Below are 21,135 nucleotides of genomic sequence, written 5' to 3' on the forward strand. Positions count from 1 at the left end.
TTTAGTTGTCCGATTCGCAAAGAGAGGATTTTACTTTAACACGCAACGTAACAGTCAACATAACGGTTTGAAAGTGAAAGAAAACGTGAACCTGTCGAACTCGTAGACTGGAATACGAATTTTTATTAGAATTGTCCAATTTGGTGCATCTCCAACAAAGAAAGTATGTGGCAAAATAATGAACGTGTTGATTGTGGCTACACAACAGAAGAAGAAGAAGAATTTAGCCAAATCCATGTGGATGGTTGTGGCCTCCACGACGCTCTGGGGCAGGCTGTTCCAGTCTCGGATTGTTCTTGGTCGGAAGGACTGTTGCTGATATTGTGTGCGGCATCTTGTTTGGGTGTATTGATGGTAGTGGCCATTCCTCTGTCGGGCTACGGCAGGCTCCATTTTTTGTTTCATGCTGTTCATGCATACCATTTCTATGATTTCATGCTGAATTTTGTACAGCATAGCGAGGCAGGCAGTTTGATGTCTGCCCTGGAGCAGGGGCCATCGTAGTTCACCAATCATGTCTCATGCGCTGGAGGTGTTACGATAGCACCTCAAGACGAAGCGTGCTGCTGCTGATTTTTAGATTTCGCCTTAAGAAGCCGAGGATCTTGTTGGCTTTTGAACAAACATTGTTGATCTGTTCATTCCAATTGAGATCTTTGGTAAACATCAGTCCAAGATATTTAACGCTGCTGACAGTTTCTAGTGTGTGTCCATGTAGGTGGTACTGCAGTTGAGGTAAGCCTTTTCTGCAATGGGTCACCAGTAGTGTGGTGCATTTCCTTGGATGAAAGACCATGACTGTCCCATCTCTTCTCCCACACAGCAAGCTGGTCAAGATTCCATTATAGATGAGCTAGGTCGTCCGGTGATGTGACCACATCTACACAGCTGTGTCATCTGCAAACTGTCTGGCATGGGCAGTCAGTAGGTCTGGCAAATCGTTGATGTAGACCAGGAATAAGCAGGGGCCAAGTACGCTACCTCATGGTACTCCAGATTGGACATTGATGAAGTCTGAGCGTACACCGTTGACTACCCCTGCCTGCCTTCGGTCTTCGAGGAAGTCAGAGATCCATGTGAGGAGCGTTCCCTGGATGCCGTAATGGTGTAGTTTGTGGACCAAGAGTGAGTGGTTGACCTTGTCAAATGCTTTTGTGAAATCCATGATAAGGATGTCAGTCTGTTTCCCCTGGGCCATGTTATTTACAAGCTTGTCCGCAAAACCAAGGAGTTGCGTCTCACATGACCATTTTCTTCTGAATCCATATTGTGGTGACACAGAATGCCATGTAGCTCCAAGTGGTGCATGATGTTGATGTGTGACTGGTGACTGAAGTTGAAACTTCAAACAATTCATGAATTTGTTTAATTAAACACAGTGTCAGTAATGAGTACAACAAAATGAGTCAAATGATTGTCTGATTATTCCCAAGAGTTCATAGTATTACATGAGTTTTATCTGTAAAGACGAAGGTTAATTTTAGATATTTCATGGATGATATTGATTGGATTGAATGATTGGCAATACTCTCACTCAGTCCCAGTCACTGACGTGCACACAGTAAAGAAGATTATAAAAGAATGACAGGCAGATAATTAGTGGGAAACAGTGGGAAATCCTATCTTCTATCCATCTGACCCCTGCCCCTGACCCCCATTCCAACCCCCTGACTGGGGACATGTCAGGCTTGCACAACACCACACACACACACACACACACACACACACACACACACACATACGCACACACACACACACACATACACACACACACACACACACACACACACACACACACAATGTGCCATATACACACAAGCATGCACATGTATAAGTATATGTGAAACAAGCATATATATATATATATATATATATATATATGTGTGTGTGTGTGTGTGTGTGTATACTTCTTTTTTCTCTGCATGAATTCTCAAACATAGTGCATAGGTGCATGGAACAGTGGAAATATATATGTCTTGTCTTTTGTATTAATGCAGAACTGAAAAGAAAAACAATAAGACAATTTTTAATGACACAAGTTTCTTTTGTTTCAGCCTGACCTCCCAGCACTGTGTTCCTGGTTGGTAACACTGTAACACAGTAAACAGTGCCATGGAAAAGATGAATGGTGACGTAAACAGTGCCATGGAAAAGATGGATGGTGATGTTGTAAACAGTGCTATGGAAAAGATGGATGGTGATGTAAACAGTGCTATGGAAAAGATGGATAGTGATGCTGTTGTAAACAGTGCTATGGAAAAGATGGATAGTGATGCTGTTGTAAACAGTGCTATGGAAAAGGTGGATGGTGATGCTGTTGTAAACAGTGCTATGGAAAAGGTGGATGGTGATGCTGTTGTAAACAGTGCTATGGAAAAGGTGGATGGTGATATTCCTGATTATGCCAAGGACCCTGACATCATCCCACTATTCACAGGGCAAACAGTGTTCGACTTACACTCACAAAACTTAGCTGACCTGAATTTCAACCTGTTCACAGTCCATCATGTTATCACCACACTGATTCTAGACTTCAACAATTTATCAAGCCTTCCTGAAGATTTTGTGCAGTGTGTCCCAAAGCTGGAGGTTTTACATGCTAATGGCAACAATTTGACACATCTTCCTAGTGACTTTGGTTCACTAAGCTGTCTCACTGACATAGAACTGAAAGAAAACAAACTGACTTGTCTTCCTGATTCAGTACAACATTTAATTAGTTTAAAACAATTACATCTGACAGGCAATCAGCTATCATGTCTTCCAGAGGACTTTGGGGAAATGGGTCATTTAGAAGAACTGTATGTGGATGAGAACCAGCTCACCCACTTCCCTCCAACCTTTGCTGTGCTTGACAAGTTACGGATTCTGGAAGCAGGTCACAACAGGTTATGTGTGCTTCCCAAGTACTTAGGAAACATGCGTGCACTTACACACTTTAATCTGTGCAACAACAGATTGACAGCATTTCCAGAGAGTTTTTCAGAGCTGGACCATCTAGTAGTGATGGATGTGTCCAGTAATGACCTGTGTGGTCTGCCCCAGGACTGCTCATCACACACAACTCTGCACAAGGTGTTTGCTGGCTGCAATAAGCTGATGGCACTGCCTCCGTGGCTGGGCCACTTGCCACAGCTGACTGAGTTATGTCTGAAAGAAAATACCATATCTGGAGATGCTTTCCCATCTGACTTTGGAAAGGTATGTATGCATTGAAGGGTCCATGTTGTCTTTAACGCTTCGACTAGACCATCTCCTGCACAGCACATGGGATCTCAAAATTTTTGTTGTATATGATTTTTACAATTTTTGTACATCATCATTTCTTAAACTATTTTAAGATTTAATTGAGGGTTTCTTTGGTAGTTGAGTCAAGGCCAGGCCAGCGCAAAGAGTCTATATATATATACGAGGGTCATTCAATAAATAAGGTGAATTTTTCGGTATAAGGACTTCTAATACAGATAGAAGCTTACTTTTTTTTCTTTTTTTTTTCTTTTACTTCTTTTTCACATGGATTTAATTTGTTTTGCAGATTAAAAAAAACTTTGAGAGTTTTGGCGATTAACAAAGATGGCCGACCAAGAAGCATGCTCCAGGATTGAACAGCGGTCAGTTATCAAGTTTTTGGTTGCTGAAGGGTGCAAACCAGTTGAAATTCATAGGAGAATGTCAACTGTGTACGGTGCCACATGTTTCAGCCGAAAAAAATGTCTACAAGTGGGCTAAATTGTTTAAAGAAGGACGGAGCAGTGTTGAGGATGAAGACAGGCCTGGAAGGCCTACAGAAGTGAGGTCTCCTGAGGTGATCGAATCAGTCAATGACCTCATTCAGTCTGACAGAAGGGTGACAGTGGATGACATTGCAAGGACTTTGAGCTTATCTGATGGGACAGCTATATATATATGCATAAGTCCTTGTTTGGTATTGGTCACTGTTGGGGGTACCCCCACTTCATATGTGTTTTCTCTTGAAATTAAGGCTTTTGAAAAATGAAAATACATTAAAATGTTTCTAATAACATTAAAGAAATACCAGTATCAAGAAAAATATGCATGAACATCTAGATTTTATACAAGCAATGTTGCTCAAATGACGAAAATCGGTCAAAAAATGGTGACTGAAAACGGGACTGGCAAACGTGGTCTCCAACACCAGCTTGTCACAAAGCTTGAGTTAATTTTAAACAAGAAATTTTATTATCTAACATAAAAAAAACTTATTTCTAAACATTATCTTGCACAAGTGCATCACGTTTAGTTTTTTTAATTCTTATTGTCGGATGCAAAATCGAAGCCATAACTGCGTTACGTGCAGCGTCACAAAATCTGACAAACAACTCCAATCATCTGCATTGCTTGTAGATTCGATCAGCTGAAGATGGTGTGGTTAATGTATGTATGTAATCCACTGGAATAATGGATATAAGAGCATGAAATTATCTAAAACAGTTCAAATGTTTCACAAATGCGGTGTTTAAATTTTCGTGTCACAAGCGTAACGCAGCTGACACTTCAAATTTGAAAAGCCAGAAATTGACAACATTTGACGGGGGTCTACTTTGGGGAACACCTACTATATTTAGCTACCAAACTGCATAAATTCCCAAAAGGAAGTGAGAAAAGCTCAAAAAAGGATGTCGTCACACTTCCTTTGTTGACGTAACACAGTTATGCTTTGAAGTTTCAACGCCACCGCTCTCATAAAATCCATGTATTTCATCAGTTCACGGTGAACATCGGCACCTGAGGTAAGTAAAAAAATGTTTCTTGATCTTTATTCTTTACTTCTTTTATGTGAAATATTGGCAGACTTGTCCATGTTTTTAAAAAAAAAAAGTAATCGAAAGTGAATCAAATCAGGACAGCTATGACCAATACCACTTCGTGTCATGTGTAGCACAGGTATTTGATTTATTGTTTTCAGATATTTAGGAGCTTCATTTATTCAATTTTATGTATATTCTTTGTGATTTGCTACTTATTGAAAGTGCTTATTCCGTAATTGTTAGAAAATTGGTCTGTGTATACAAAAACGAACTATAGGTAACTGCGCTACACAAAATCGGACACCATCATGTCACACCTAGCTTAGTGCTTCCAGGTTCGTGTTGAATGAAACGCAGAAATGTGCACAATAGTTAATGTCATTTCTGCATTGCTGTATCAGTTTACTATATATGCATCATATTTGTTTCAAGACGTGTTTACTTTTTTCATTTGGAATCAATCTGACACATCGTTCTATCCACCTTTATAAACTTGCTCATAAGTCCTTTACATATTTTTATTGTAGGCTGTGTGAATAACAAACAGAAACACAAGTTTTGACACATGTGACATGGACTTCACAATCAGTGGCGTACAACTACAAGTTACATGTGTGGCAGTACAAAAGAATAAAGTAATTTCTTGAGTATCTATTTTATTTTTTATTATTATAATATTTATATTGATACTAATACATGTAATACTCAAAGCCATAAATACAGTTATAAAACACATGTGGATCTTACTTGCCTTGCAATATTTAGTGGGCCATAAATAATAGCAAACAGTACAAGAGTTGAGTCATATGTAACTGGGACACCACAACTTATGGCGTACACATGTGTGGCAGCAGAAATTATTATGATCTTTTCAGATATATTTTGTACATCATTCAAAGCAAGAAATGCAATTGTATGACACATGCAGGCTTTAGTGTACTTTTTGCAATTTTCAGAGACCTGTCATATCTGATATCAGATACCTATAAAAACTAATAAAGAGTTTGTCACAGTGTCATGTTACACTTGTCAAACAGTAGTAAGTGCTTATCAAAGCAATGAAAATTTACTATTGTCTTACAAACAAGAGTTTGATAAAAGTCATCTTCTCTGCTTCTTCCAAGCAGATAACAGTCCAACATTTGTGATGCTAAGTTATTCAGACACTGGTTAAGGAGCACAGTATTGGCGTGCTTTGATGCAGGTCACACATATGGCATGCAAAGAAAAATACCATATTACGACAATAAATTGACCAATTTACAGTAATTAGAAATCAAATAGAATCTCAAGCAAAGTCTATTCTTTAAATTCTCTGTTTGTTTATGAAAAAGCTGGTTGTTTGTACTGACCAAAAACAAATAAAGCAGATTATTGTAAGTGTATCATGTAGCACATTATGTACCGTGTGGAGTAATGTGTCATCTGTATTGAACTTGATAAAGGTGTGCAAGAAGCTCCGTCACCTGGACTTGTCTGGCAGCAACCTGACGAAGCTGCCGGAGAGTTTTGGAGAGCTGGAGAGCCTGGAGTGGCTGCACTGTGGCAGCCCCCTGGATCTGCTGGAACGCAAACCAGACTTGATCAACGGCAACTGGCTGCACACCCTGCCCAACTCCTTCCCTCACCTGTCACACCTCACCATGCTGAGGCTGGATGAAAACTTGCTGCAGTTCCTGCCAGACCAATTTGGCTCCCTCTGCAGCTTGGAGTACCTGGATTTAGGTAGTGTGGTTTGTGGAGCTGTGATGAAAGGTGTGTGTTTGTGTGCAGTACACGGACTGAGGTAGAGTGTGCTTTGTGGAGCTGATGAATAGTGTGTGTTCTGTGTACAGTTCCCAGACTGAGGTAGAGTGTACTTTGTGGAGCTGTGATGAATGGTGTGTGTTCTGTGTACAGTTCCCAGACTGAGGTAGAGTGTGCTTTGTGGAGCTGTGATGAATGCTGTGTTCTGTGTACAGTTCCCAGACTGAAGTAGAGTGTGCTTTGTGGAGCTGTGATGAATGGTGTGTGCTCTGTGCAGTTCCCAGACTGAGGTAGAGTGTGCTTTGTGGAGCTGTGATGAATGGTGTGTGTTCTGTGTACAGTTCCCAGACTGAGGTAGAGTGTGCTTTGTGGAGCTGTGATGAATGGTGTGTTCTATGTACAGTTCCCAGACTGAGGTAGAGTGTGCTTTGTGGAGCTGTGATGAATGGTGTGTGCTCTGTGCAGTACACAGACTGAGGTAGAGTGTGCTTTGTGGAGCTGTGATGAATGGTGTGTGCTCTGTGCAGTACACAGACTGAGGTAGAGTGTGCTTTGTGGAGCTGTGATGAATAGTGTGTGTTCTGTGTACAGTTCCCAGACTGAGGTAGAGTGTGTTTTGTGGAGCTGTGATGAATGGTGTGTGCTCTGTGCAGTACGCAGACTGAGGTAGAGTGTGCTTTGTGGAGCTGTGATGAATGGTGTGTGCTCTGTGCAGTACGCAGACTGAAGTAGAGTGTGCTTTGTGGAGCTGTGATGAATGGTGTGTTCTATGTACAGTTCCCAGACTGAGGTAGAGTGTGCTTTGTGGAGCTGTGATGAATGGTGTGTGCTCTGTGCAGTACACAGACTGAGGTAGAGTGTGCTTTGTGGAGCTGTGATGAATGGTGTGTGCTCTGTGCAGTACGCAGACTGAGGTAGAGTGTGCTTTGTGGAGCTGTGATGAATGGTGTGTGCTCTGTGCAGTACACAGACTGAGGTAGAGTGTGCTTTGTGGAGCTGTGATGAGTGATGTCTGTGTGCAGTACACAGATTTACGCAAAGTGTGTTTTTTGGTGTGTTTTTTTTTTTTTTTTTTTTTTTGTATACTCAAATCAGACCACTGTATCTTGTGCAGATATAGGCTGTAACTTGTGTAAGCGCCCTATCTTTCTGAACACTAAATTCTGGCTGCCATTAGGTGCCACCTGTCACAACAAACTCAGTATAGTTGTAACAGACCTATAGTTGTATTCCTCACTCCTGACACTGACCAACTCTGAAAATTTGCATCATCTTACTTTTATTCTGAGGTTTGCATTTGCTGCAGATCTGTGTTCCGTTTTAAGTTTTACTATCATTTCTGCTATTCTAACATCTGCATGGTTTTTGAATTTGTTGTCATTTTCACACTTTGTTCTTAGGCTTATGTGTAGCAGGGGCACTGGTATTTAATTATTTAAGGAAGAGGGTTGGTTTTTAGTTCCATAAACTGAAAGTAATGCAAACTATAAGCCGACAACATATATATATTCTTTTTTGCCCATTAACAGTAATGTATTGTGTGAATGTTCCAGGTCACAACATGTTGTATGAATTACCGGAGTCCTTTGGACAGCTGTGCAAGTTACGTGTGTGCTTGCTGTCACGGAACAGCTTACAGCTTCTGCCATCAAGCTTTGGTCAACTGTCCAACCTGGAGGAGTTACGAGTTGACTACAATGAGGTGAGCTGACATGACTTCAGTGAGGTGTACTGACTCTGACTTGACTTCAGTAAGGTGAACTGACTGTGACATGACTTTAATAGTGAGGTGAACTGACATGACTTCAGTAAGGTGAACTGACTCTGACATGACTTTAGTGAGGTGAACTGACATGACTTCATTGAGGTGAACTGACTCTGATATGACTTCAATGAGGTGAACTAACATGACTTCAGTAATGTGAACTGCCTCTGACATGACTTTAATAGTGAGGTGAACTGACATGACTTCAGTAAGGTGAACTGACTCTGACATGACTTCAGTGAGGTGAACTGACATGAGTTCCATGAGGTGAACTGACTGTGACATGACTTTAGTGAGGTGAACTGACATGACTTCAGTGAGGTGAACTGACTGTGACATGACTTTAGTGAGGTGAACTGACATGACTTCAGTGAGGTGAACTGACTCTGACATGACTTTAGTGAGGTGAACTGAGATGACTTCAGTGAGGTGAACTGACTCTGACATGACTTCAGTGAGGTGAACTGACTCTGACATGACTTCAGTGAGGTGAACTGACATGACTTCAGTAAGGTGAACTGACTGTGTCAACTGTCCAACCTGGAGGAGTTACGAGTTGACTACAATGAGGTGAGCTGACATGACTTCAGTAACGTGAACTGACTCTGACATGACTTCAGTAATGTGAACTGCCTCTGACATGACTTTAATAGTGAGGTGAACTGACATGACTTCAGTAAGGTGAACTGACTCTGACATGACTTTAGTGAGGTGAACTGACATGACTTCAGTGAGGTGAACTGACTGATATGACTTCAATGAGGTGAACTGACATGACTGCAGTAATGTGAACTGCCTCTGACATGACTTTAATAGTGAGGTGAACTGACATGACTTCAGTAAGGTGAACTGACTGTGACATGACTTTAGTGAGGTGAACTGACATGACTTCAGTGAGGTGAACACTGACATGACTTCAATGAGGTGAACTGACTCTGACATGACTTCAGTGAGGTGAACTGACATGACTTCAGTAAGGTGAACTGACTGTGACATGACTTTAGTGAGGTGAACTGACATGACTTCAGTGAGGTGAGCTGACTCTGACATGACTTCAGTGAGGTGAACAAGCTCTGACATGACCAGTGAGGTGAACAAGCTCTGACATGACCAGTGAGGTGAACTAGCTCTGACATGACTTAATGTGAACTAACTCTGACATGACTTGAATCAGGTGAACTGACTCTGACATGACTTCAATGAGGTGAACTCCTAGGTGTTGAGTGAGACAGGTGTGTTTTTGTGTCACAGCTAGCAGAGCTCCCTGAGTTCTTCCAGGTGTAGAGTTAGACAGGTGTGTTGTGTGACAGCTAGCAGAGATCCCTGAGTCCTTCCAGGTGTAGAGTGAGACAGGTGTGTGTTGTGTGACAGCTGGCAGAGCTCCCTGAGTTCTTCCAGGTGTAGAGTGAGACATGTGTGTTGTGTGACAGCTGGCAGAGCTCCCTGAGTCCTTCCAGGTGTAGAGTGAGACAGGTGTGTTGTGTAACAGCTGGCAGAGCTCCCTGAGTCCTTCCAGGTGTAGAGTGAGACAGGTGTATGTTATGTCACAGCTGGCAGAGCTCCCTGACTCCTTCCAGGTGTAGAGTGAGACAGGTGTGTGTTGTGTCACAGCTGGCAGAGCTCCCTGACTCCTTCCAGGTGTAGAGTGAGACAGGTGTGTGTTGTGTCACAGCTGGCAGAGCTCCCTGACTCCTTCCAGGTGTAGAGTGAGACAGGTGTGTGTTGTGTCATGGCTGACAGAGCTCCATGACTCCTACCAGGTGTAGGGACAGGTTTGTGTTGTGTGACAGCTGGCAGAGCTCCCTGAGTCCTTTCAGGTGTAGAGTGAGACAGGTGTGTGTTGTGTGACAGCTGGCAGAGCTCCATGACTCCTACCAGGTGTAGGGACAGGTTTGTGTTGTGTGACAGCTGGCAGAGCTCCCTGAGTCCTTTCAGGTGTAGAGTGAGACAGGTGTGTGTTGTGTGACAGCTGGCAGAGCTCCCTGAGTCCTTCCAGGCCCTCACCCAGCTGATGGTGCTGGACCTCTACCAGAACAGACTGACCCAGCTGCCCCCCTTCCTGCACACCTTTGTCCACCTGACTCTGCTGGACCTGGATCTGGTAACCTTTGTCCTCCTGACCTCACTGTGTTGCTTTGTTGTGCAGAACTGTTTGAACAATTAGTGTTGCTGTGTTGTTGTGCAGAACTGTTAGAACCATTAATGTTGTTGTGTTATTGTTCAGAACCATTAGAACAATTAGTGTTCTTGTGCAGAACCGATAGAACAATATGTGTTGCTGTGTTATTGCAGAACCATTAGACCATTAGTGTTGCTGTGTTATTGTGCAAAACCATTAGTCGTGCTGTGTTATTGTGCAGAACCATTGGTGTTTTTGTGTTATTTTGCAGAACCATTAGACCATTAGTGTTCCTGTGTTGTTGTACAGAACCATTAGAACCATTAGCGTAGCTGTGTTAATGTGCAGAACCATTAGTATTGCTGTGTTATTGTGTTTTCCACTAGAACCATTAGTGTTGCTGTGTTGTTGTGCAGAACCATTAGAACCATTAGTGTTGCTGTGTTACTGTGTAGAAGCAGAACCATTAGTGTCACTGTGTTATTTTGAAGAACCATTACAACCATTAGTGTTGCTGTTATCGTGCAGAAGCATAAGTGGTGCTGTGTTATTGTACAGAATCATTAGTGGTGCTGTGTTACTGTGCTGAGCCATTAGAACCATTAGTGTTGCTGTGTTATTGTGCAGAAACAGTAGTGATGCTATGTTACTGTGCAGAACCGTTAGTGTTGCTGTGTTATTGTGCTGAGCCATTAGAACCTTTAGTGTTGCGGTGTTATTGTATAGAACCGTTAGTCATGCTGTGTTATTGTGCAGAACCATTAGCGGTGCTGTGTTATTGTGCAGAACCACTAGAACCATTTGTGTTGCTGTGTTTTTGTGCAGAACCATTAGAACCATTAGTGTTGCCATGTTATTGTCCAGAACCTCTAGAACCATTAGTTTAGCTGTGTTATTGTGCAGAACCATTAGAACCATTAGTGTTGCTGTGTTATTGTCCAGAACCATTAGAACAATTAGTGTTGTTGTGTTATTGTGCAGAACCATTAGTGTTGCTGTGTTATTGTGCAGAACCATTTGTGGTGCTATGTTATTGTGCAGAAACATCAGAACCATTTGTGTTGCTTTGTTATTGTGCAGAACCATTAGACCATTAGTGTTGCTGTGTTATTGTGCAGAACCATTAGTGTTGCAGTGTTATTGCGCAGAACCATTAGTGTTGCTGTGTTATTGTGCAGAACTGTTAGTGTTGCTGTGTTATTGTGCAGAACCATTAGTGTTGCTGTGTTATTGTGCAGAACTGTTAGTGTTGCTGTGTTATTGTGCAGAACTGTTAGTGTCGCTGTGTTATTGTCCAGAACCATCAGAACCATTAGTGTTGCTGTGTGAATGTACAGAAACATTAGTATTACTGTGTTATTGTGCAGAACCATTAGAACAATTAGTGTTGTTGTGTTATTGTGCTGAACCATTGGTGGTGCTGTGTAATTGTGCAGAACCATCAGAACCATCATTTTTGCTGTGTTGTTGTGCAGAACCACTAGAACTATTAGTGTTGATGTGTTATTGTGCAGAACCATTAGAACGGTTCGTGTTGCTGTGTTATTGTGCAGTTCCATTAAAATCATTAGTGTTGATGTGTTATTGTCCAGAACCATTAGAACCATTAGTGTTGCTGTGTTTTTTTGTAGAAGCAGAACCATTAGTGTTGCTGTGTTATTGTACAGAACGATTAGAACCATTTGTGTTGCTGTGTTATTGTTCAGAACCATTAGTGTTGCTGTGTTATTGTACAGACCCATTAGTGGTGCTGTGCTAATGTGCTGAGCAGTTAGAACCATTAGCGTTGCTTTGTTATTCTGCGGAACCATTAGAACCATTAGTGTTGCTGTGTTATTTTGCAGAACCATTATAAATATAACCATTAGTGTTGCTGTGTTATTGTGCAGAACCATTAGAACCATTAGTGCTGCTGTGTTATTGTCCAGAACCATTAGAACAGTTAGTGTTGATGTGTTATTGTGCAGAACCATTAGTGTTGCTGTGTTATTGTGCTGAACCATTGCTGGTGCTGTGTGATTGTGCAGAACCATCAGAAACATAAGTGTTGCTGTGTTATAGTGCAGAACCATTAAACCATTAGTGTTGCTGTGTTATTGTGCGGAACCATTAGACCATTAGTGTTGTGTTATTGTGCAGAACTCGTAGAACCATTAGTGTTGCTGTGTATTGTCCAGAATCATTAGTGTTGCTGTGTTATTGTGCAGAACCAGTAGAACCATTAGTGTTGCTGTGTTATTGCGCAGAACCATTAGACCAGTAGTGTTCCTGTGTTATTGAGCAGAACTGTTAGAACCATTAGTGTCTAGTGGTGATGTGCTATTGTGCAGAACCATTAGTGGTGCTGTGTTATTGTTCAGAACCATTAGAACCATTAGTGTTGCTGTGTTATTGTTCAGAACCATTAGAACCATTAGTGTTGCTGTATTATTGTTCAGAACCGTTAGTGGTGCTGTGTTATTGTGCAGAACCATTAGAACCATTAATGTTGCTGTGTTATTGTTCAGAACCATTAGTGGTGCTGTGTTATTGTGCAGAACCAGTAGAACCATTAGTGTTGCTGTGTTATTGTTCAGAAACATTAGTGTTGCTGTGTTATTGTTCAGAACCATTAGTGGTGCTGTGTTATTGTGCAGAACCATTAGAACCATTAGTGTTGCTGTGTTATTGTTCAGAACCATTAGTGGTGCTGTGTTATTGTGCAGAACCATTAGAACCATTAGTGTTGCTGTGTTATTGTTCAAAACCATTAGTGTTGCTGTGTTATTGTTCAGAACCATTAGTGTTGCTGTGTTATTGTGCAGAACCATTAGTGTTGCTGTGTTATCGTGCAGAACCCTCTGAAAATGCCCAGAAGTCTGGTGCCCACAATCCAGAAAGCGCCAGAATATAAACCACGGTCAGAAAATCCTCAGCGGACCTGGAGGGGGCATTTGGTCGGGGCCCACTGGGAATTCAGTGTGAGTTGGCAGCCACATACTGATTGGTGACACACAAACATGTGCGCGCACACACACTTACACGCTCACACACACACACACACTCACATTACATTTCCAAACATTGGTGATGTCAGTATGATTAGTAGTAGTAGTAATCATGTATTCTTTTCCAATTTTTATTCTTCTTATGATTATTATCATTATTGATAACTATATAGCACTTGTCTTTGGTCAGAGACTAAACTCCAAGCACTTTGCATACAGTTTGGAGTTGTTTGCACAACAGGCTGCTGACATGGGTAGAGCCAACCAACAGTTGTCTTCAAAAGCCCATCCTTCGTTTTCTGTGTCATTCAGTAACAACTTCGGTAGAGCCAGCCAACAGCTGCCTTTAAGAAGTCCATCCATCGTTTCCTGTGTCATTCAGCAAGGCTCCATTTATGTGCATGCACAAACATGTATATTCAGGGATTTGAGAGCTTCGCAGATATGCACAAATGTGCTTTTCCATTTCATTAGAAAAACAAAATAAACAGCTAAAAAAACTGTCACCAGCTGCCGTGGCGAAGTGGTTAGAAAAAAAAAAAAAAAAAATGGGTGGTGTTGTGCTGTGTCTATGCATCCTTTTTGGGAAGAGCAGCCCAAAATTGAAGACAGAGTAATGTGTTGTGACGAAAAGTATTACAATACAATACAATGCAATGCAATACAATACAATGCAATGCAATACAATACAATACAATACATTACACTTCAATACAATGTTATCTTCATGAACTCAGAAAGCAGTGTGCTCTTTCAGCCATACAGAGTGAGAGAGGAGGATGTGGAGGAGAAAGAAGCAGGAATGGTGGATGGATCTGTCCAATCGTATGGATCAGAGGACAGATGCAGCCATTGTTCTCCTCACAGCCACACTGAAGCTGACTCTGACCTGGATACTGAAGGTCACACTGACCTGGACACGGGAGGTCACACTGACCTGGACACTACTTGTGGACGAAGCTTGGAGGGGGAGGGAGGAGAGGAGTGTGAAGAAGACGGTGGGTGTGGTTGAGAGTGCAGCACTCTTTTGTCGCTTGGTGTGAGTCTGTAATGTCATCTTGACGTCTGATGTGTGTTGTCAGATGATAGTGTGTGTCATAATATCATCTTCACATCTGATGTGTGTTGTCAGATGATAGTGTGTGTCTTTGATGTCATCTTCATGTCTAATGTGTGTCGTCAGATGATAGTGTGTGTCATAATGTCATCTTCACATCTGATGTGTGTTTTGAGATGATGATGTGTGTGTCTTTGATGACATCTTTATGTTTGATGTGTGAGACGATAGTATGTGTCTGTAATGTGTTCTTTGTGTCTGATATGTGTTGTCAGATGATAGTGTGTGTCTGCAAAGTCATCTTTTTGTCTGATGTGTTTTTTCAGATGATAGTGTGTGTCTGTGATGTCATCTTCACATCTGATGTGTGTTGCCAGATGATAGTTTGTGTTTGTAATGTCATCTCTGTGTCTGATGTGTGTTGCCAGATGATAGTGTGTGTCTGGAATATCGTCTTCACATCTGATGTGTGTTGTGAGATGATGGTGTGTGTCTATAATGTCATCTTCATGTCTGATGTGTGTTGTCAGATGATAGTGTGTGTCGTAATGTCATCTTCACGTCTGCTGTGTGTTGTGATATGATAATATGTGTCTATAATGTCATCTTCACATCTGATGTATGTTATCAGATGATAGTGTGTGTCTGTAATGTCATCTTCACATTTGATGTGTGTTGTGAGATGATAGTGTGTGTCTTTGATGTCATCTTTATGTCTGATGTGTGAGACGATAGTGTGTGTCTGTAATGTGTTCTTTGTTTATGAAATGTGTTGTCAGATGATAGTGTGTCTGTAATGTCTTCTTCATGTCTAATGTGTGTTGTCAGATGATAGTGTGTGTCATGTCCAAGAATGAGTCTCTGCAGAGCATGTCCTCCGTGTTGGTTGGCACAACAATAGCTTGTAGTCTGGAGAGGGGAAGATGCTGCTATGCAATGCAGTGAGAGGTCACCAGTCCTCTTCAATGTCACTACGGAAATGAACAACCTCATGCTGGTCTGTTTGCTGCAGAGGCTTCAAGTTCGCATGGCTGAATGCCGCTCCATTTCATTTGAGGTAGTTCTTCATAGTGTCCTTATCCCTTAGAGGCTTCAAGCTCGCATGGCTGAATGCCGCTCCATTTCATTTGAGGTAGTTCTTCATAGTGTCCTTATCCCTTAGAGGCTTCAAGCTCGCATGGCTGAATGCCGCTCCATTTCATTTGAGGTAGTTCTTCATAGTGTCCTTATCCCTTAGAGGCTTCAAGCTCGCATGGCTGAATGCCGCTCCATTTCATTTGAGGTAGTTCTTCATAGTGTCCTTATCCCTTAGAGGCTTCAGGCTCGCATGGCTGAATGCCGCTCCATTTCATTTGAGGTAGTTCTTCATAGTGTCCTTATCCCTTAGAGGCTTCAAGCTCGCATGGCTGAATGCCGCTCCATTTCATTTGAGGTAGTTCTTCAGAGTGTCCTTATCCCTTAGAGGCTTCAAGCTCGCATGGCTGAATGCCACTCCATTTCATTTGAGGTAATTCTTCAGGGTGTCCTTATCCCGCAGTTTGGGACTTCCCTGTCTGTGTGAGGCTTCCTGTGGCTGACCTTACATCAGCTGTCTGGGTGTGTGACTGTTGTCCATTCTGATGACAAGGCCAGTCCAGCATCACTGAGCCTTCTGCAGAATCAACCAAGTATCTGTTGGGTCAGCTGTGTCCAGCACCTCATGGTAAGTGACATGATCCTGTGCAGCACCTGTTGGTCACTGATGATCCTGTGCAGCACCTGTTGGTCAGTGACATGATCCTGTGCAGCACCTGTTGTTCAGTGATGATCCTGTGCAGCACCTGTTGTTCAGTGACTGATGATCCTGTGCAGCAACTGTTGGTCAGTCACTGATGATTCTGTGCAGCACCTGTTGGTCATTGGTGATCCTGTGCAACACCTGTTGGTCAGTGATCTGGTGTGGACCAGTTCCAGCTGCTTTGTGTGCTGACGACAGGTCAATGTTTCACATCCAGTGAAGAAACAACAGCCATGTACTAATGTAGACCTCGATCTGTGCCCACAGAAACAACAGCCATGTACTAATGTAGACCTCGATCTGTGCCCACAGAAACAACAGCCATGTACTAATGTAGACCTCGATCTGTGGCCACAGAAACAGCAGCCCTGTACTAATGTAGACCTCGATCTGTGGCCACAGAAACAACAGCCCTGTACTAATGTAGACCTCGATCTGTGCCCACAGAAACAGCAGCCCTGTACTAATGTAGACCTTGATCTGTGCCCATAGTCTGATGTCTTTCTACTGGAGGACATTCACATTATCTTCTCAGTACTTGGCTGACTTTGTTAGAGACCTGAAAAACACCCCTGTGTTTGGTGGGCTGTGAAAACATCAATTAATGATCCCATGGTGTTGTGTTAATGATTCGATGGTGTTGCCGTCTGTGTTAATGATTCCGTGGTGTGTTGTTGATTCCATGGTGTGCTAATGATTCCATGGTGTTGTGTTAATAATTCCATGGTGTTGTGCTAATGATTCCATGGTGTTGTGTTAATGATTCCATGGTGTGTTAATGATTCCATGGTGTTTTAATGATTCCATGTCGTTGTGTTACTGATTCCATGGTGTTGTGTTAATTCCACGGTGTTGTGTTAATGATTCCATGGTGTTGCCCTGTGTGTTAATGATTCCACGGTGTTGCCCTGTGTGTTAATGATTCCATGGTGTTGTGTTAATGATTCCATGATGCTGCCCTGTGTGTTAATGATTCCATGGTGTTGCCCTGTGTGTTAATGATTCCGTGGTGTTGCCCTGTGTGTTAATGATTCCAACCTCCAGGTCCTAGAGAGGAGCGGCCTGCCCAGCATCGAAAGCCTGTTGATCCAGTGCCAGCTACGCTGGACAGGACACGTCCGCATAACAGACAGCAAGATCCCGTAGATGCTCTTGTGTGGCCAGCTGAAGGAAGGCAACCACAAACTTGGAAGACCCTGTAAGCGCTTCAAGGACACCTTGAAGACAAACCTCAAAGCCTGTCACACAGACATCACTTCCTGGGAAACTGATGCCCTTGACCGCTCTCGCTGGAGGATGCTCTAGTGGCAAAAAGACGTTTGAAAACAAGAGAATGCTGGCTATTAAGGAGAAGCGTGAGTGAAGGAAGCAGGGCTCAACTTCTGGACACACACTGACAGATAAGCCTGCCTGCCTACTCATCCGTCGGTCTGACAGGAGACTCCAACAACATACCGTAAAGTTTGGTCTATAAGCCATGACTTTTTATCCCAACTTCAACCTCTGCGGCTTATACAATGATGTGGCTTATTTGCGGATTTTAACGATCTCGGGAGTGTCACGTTCTCGTCTGTTCTTAGCTGCCCTTCAACTCACCAAAATCATGATTTCTGTCCATGAATTTTTGGATGAGCTTCAGGATAGTGTGCTAACTGTTCATGTTTTATAAATCAAATCCGCACACATTAAAGCCTTCAGATCAGCATTCAGTTCTACTCTGCTCAAGCATACACCCCCATCATGCTGAAAACGCGACGTTATGCCTATGATGCAGCCTTCAAATTGAAGGCGATCGACCTAGCAGATGACAGTGCAAGCGACGAACCAAGCGACGAACCTCCACCTTCATGTTCCTGAAGTAAAAGCGAGGCTAAGTCAGTGACAAGATGGCGGAGGAAGCTGTGCTGGTTCCCTTCAACTGGGACAGTGAAGACGAAGATTTTTGTGGATTCAGTGAGCAGGATGACGTTGAATAAATGTGACTATCCCTAAATTATGGGTCTTATTTTCGTTGTGTTTATTTATTATTTTTTTGTGGCACTAGCAGTATTTTCGCTTGCTTTTCTTTGTGTTGTTCCCGCTTATGTTTATTTCATAACCTACAGTATCAACAGCTTTTCTTAGTATCAGTTTGTGTTCTGGTACCGGAAATAAGTGCGGCTTATAAACCGGTGCGGCTTATGTATGTATAAAGTTCAATTTTTTCCAAAATTTAGTGGGTGCGGCTTATATACCAGTGCGCTCAACAGACCAACCTTTACGGTAATGATTCCATGGTGTTGTGTTAATGATTCCATGATGTTGCCCTGTGTGTTTATGATTCCATGGTGTTGCCCTGTGTGTTAATGATTCCATGGTGTTGTGTTAATGATTCCATGGTGGTGGAACCTCACGTGTTGTGTTAATGATTCCATGGTGGTGTGTTAATGTGTTAATGATTCCATGATGTTGTGTTAATGTTTCCATGATGTTGCTGTGTGTGTTAATGATTCCATGGTGTTGCCCTGTGTGTGCAGTTCCTTCATCAGAGGAAGACAGATCAGAGGAGGCCCCCTGTGTCCTGCCCCCCTACACACCTTACACACTTGTAGGGCTGGAAGAGGAAGAGAACTGGGATGAGGAGTGTGACCGTCAGTGTCAGTTTGACAGTGAATACTGTGCCAGATTGTCTGTGCATATAATGTCATTTTTTATGTGTCTGTGAATAGTGTCATTTTGTCTGTGAATATAGTATCATTTTGTTTATGAATATTGTGTCATTTTGTGAATGTAGTGGCAGATTGCCAGCAAATATATTGTCAGTCTGTCAGGGAATATAGTGTCAGTTTGTCAGTGAATATAATCAGTTTGTTAATTAAGATAGGAAGTTTTAGTTTGTCAGTCAGTGAATATAGTCAGTTTGTCAATTAATGTCTGGAGTTTCAGTTTGTCAGTAAATACAGGTAACTCGTCAGCAAATACAGTGTCAGTTTATCAGTGAATATAGTCTCGTCAGTGAATATAGTGTCAGTTTGTCAATGAATATAGTGCGAGTTTGTTTTACAGATCACAACAGGTTGTGTTGTCACCTCACAGACACCTGGTTGTTATGTTGTCACTTTACAGACACCTGGTTGTCATGTTGTCACCTCACAGACACCTCGTTGTCATGTTGTCACCTCACAGACATCTGGCTATCATGTTGTCACTTCACAGACACCTAGTTGTCATGTTGTTACTTTACACACACCTGGTTGTCATGTTGTCACTTCAAACACCTGGTTGTCATGTTGTCACCTCACAGACACCTGGTTGTCATGTTGTCACCTCACAGACATCTGGTTATCATGTTGTCACTTCACAGACACCTAGTTGTCATGTTGTTACTTTACACACACCTGGTTGTCATGTTGTCACTTCAAACACGTGGTTGTCATGTTGTCACCTCACAAACACCTGGTTATCATGTTGTCACTTCACAGACACCTAGTTGTCATGTTGTTACTTAACACACATCTGGTTGTCTTGTTGTCACTTCAAACACCTGGTTGTCATGTTGTCACCTCACAAACACCTGGTTGTTGTCACTTTACACACACCTGGTTCTTATGTTATCACTTTATAGACACCTGGTTGTTGTGTTGTCACTTCACACACACCTGGTTGTTATGTTGTCACTTTACAGACACCTTGTAATGTTATCACTTTACAGACACCTGGTTGTTGTGTTGTCACTTCACACATACCTGGTTGTTATGTTGTCACTTTACAGACACCTGGTTGTTATGTTGTCACCTCACAGACACCCGGTTGTCATGTTGTCATCTCACTCACGCCTGGTTGTCATGCTGTCACCTCACAGACACCTGGTTGTTATGTTGTCACCTCACAGACACCTGGTTTTCATGTTGTCACCACACAGATACCTGGTTGTCAGGTTGTCACCTCACAGACACCTGGTTGTCATGTCACCCTACAGGTGTAGAGGGGCCCAGCTATGCCAGTGTCCACAACAGCCAGAGGATGTTCTGCCATCCGTCCTTCTACCTGTGTCCCTGCGACCAGCATGTGCCCTGCCTGGTGAGGCAGAAAAATCGGTCCGCTTCCCCGGCCCCTCAGGAAGGACAGTTCACTGATGCTGACTCACCAACAGGGGCTGAGGACTCACCAGCAGGGGCTGCTGACTCACCAACAGGTATTAAGGACTCACCAGCAGGTGCTGATGACTCACCAACAGGGGCTGATGGGGCTCATGCACCCATAGCTGACCGGACACTGCCCATAGCTGACACTGAAAGTGCACAGACCAGCAGTGTTGCCGTGCAAACAGAAAAGAATGCCTCCCGCAGCAAACCACAGCCCAGTGGGTGGGTGTGGACACCCTTTGACCTCCACGCCCCCAACATCACTCGCCCCAAGTACGATGATCCATCCTTCACGGAACCCAAGGTTGTGCTGGGACAGTTTGGCCAGTTCTGACCACGATCAGTTCTTAGGTTTTGTCCTCCACTGTGTCTGCCTGTAGGGATGTGTGTGTATGTGTATGTGTGTGTTGGTTTTTGTCCTTTCCGGTCTGTCTCTAGGTTTGTGTGTGTGTGTGTGTGTGTGTGTGTGTGTGTTAGTTTTTTCCCTTCCCTGTCTCTAGGTGTGTGTGTGTGTGTGTGTGTGTGTGTGTGTGTGTTAGTTTTTGTCCTTCCCTGTCTGTCTCTAGGTTTGTGTGTGTGTACGTGTGTGTGTGTGTGTGTGTGTTAGTTTTTGTCCTCCACTGTCTATCTCTAGGGGTGCGTGTGTGTGTGTGTGTGTGTGTGTGTGTTAGTTTCTGTCCTCCACTATCTCTAGGTGGTTGTGTGTGTGTGTGGGCGTGTGTGTCAGTTTGTCCTCCACCCATCTATTTCTAAGTTTATGTGTGTGTGAGAGAGAGAGAGTTTTTGTCCTT

The 21,135-nt window shown here is 42.8% G+C and overlaps 1 protein-coding gene across 2 annotated transcripts in view; it reads left to right on the forward strand.

Moving 5' to 3' along the window:
• The window catches only part of LOC143294315 (uncharacterized), a 21,077-nt gene extending 177 nt beyond the window's left edge, over positions 1 to 20,900 (forward strand). Inside the window, exons 2-9 of one of the 2 annotated variants that reach the window (XM_076605763.1) lie at positions 2,055 to 3,201; positions 6,215 to 6,494; positions 8,069 to 8,217; positions 10,250 to 10,381; positions 13,234 to 13,359; positions 14,144 to 14,384; positions 18,737 to 18,856; positions 20,179 to 20,900. In XM_076605763.1, the coding sequence (XP_076461878.1) occupies positions 2,113 to 3,201; positions 6,215 to 6,494; positions 8,069 to 8,217; positions 10,250 to 10,381; positions 13,234 to 13,359; positions 14,144 to 14,384; positions 18,737 to 18,856; positions 20,179 to 20,678 (2,637 nt within the window). In that variant the 5' untranslated portion in view covers positions 2,055 to 2,112 and the 3' untranslated portion in view covers positions 20,679 to 20,900. The remainder of the gene's footprint in view (positions 1 to 2,054; positions 3,202 to 6,214; positions 6,495 to 8,068; positions 8,218 to 10,249; positions 10,382 to 13,233; positions 13,360 to 14,143; positions 14,385 to 18,736; positions 18,857 to 20,178) is intronic. The other variant, XM_076605771.1, reaches the window with a different exon arrangement.
• Positions 20,901 to 21,135: the final 235 nt, after the last annotated feature.

Source organism: Babylonia areolata, chromosome 1 (genome assembly GCF_041734735.1).
Source record: "Babylonia areolata isolate BAREFJ2019XMU chromosome 1, ASM4173473v1, whole genome shotgun sequence".
Lineage (NCBI taxonomy): Eukaryota > Metazoa > Mollusca > Gastropoda > Neogastropoda > Buccinidae > Babylonia > Babylonia areolata.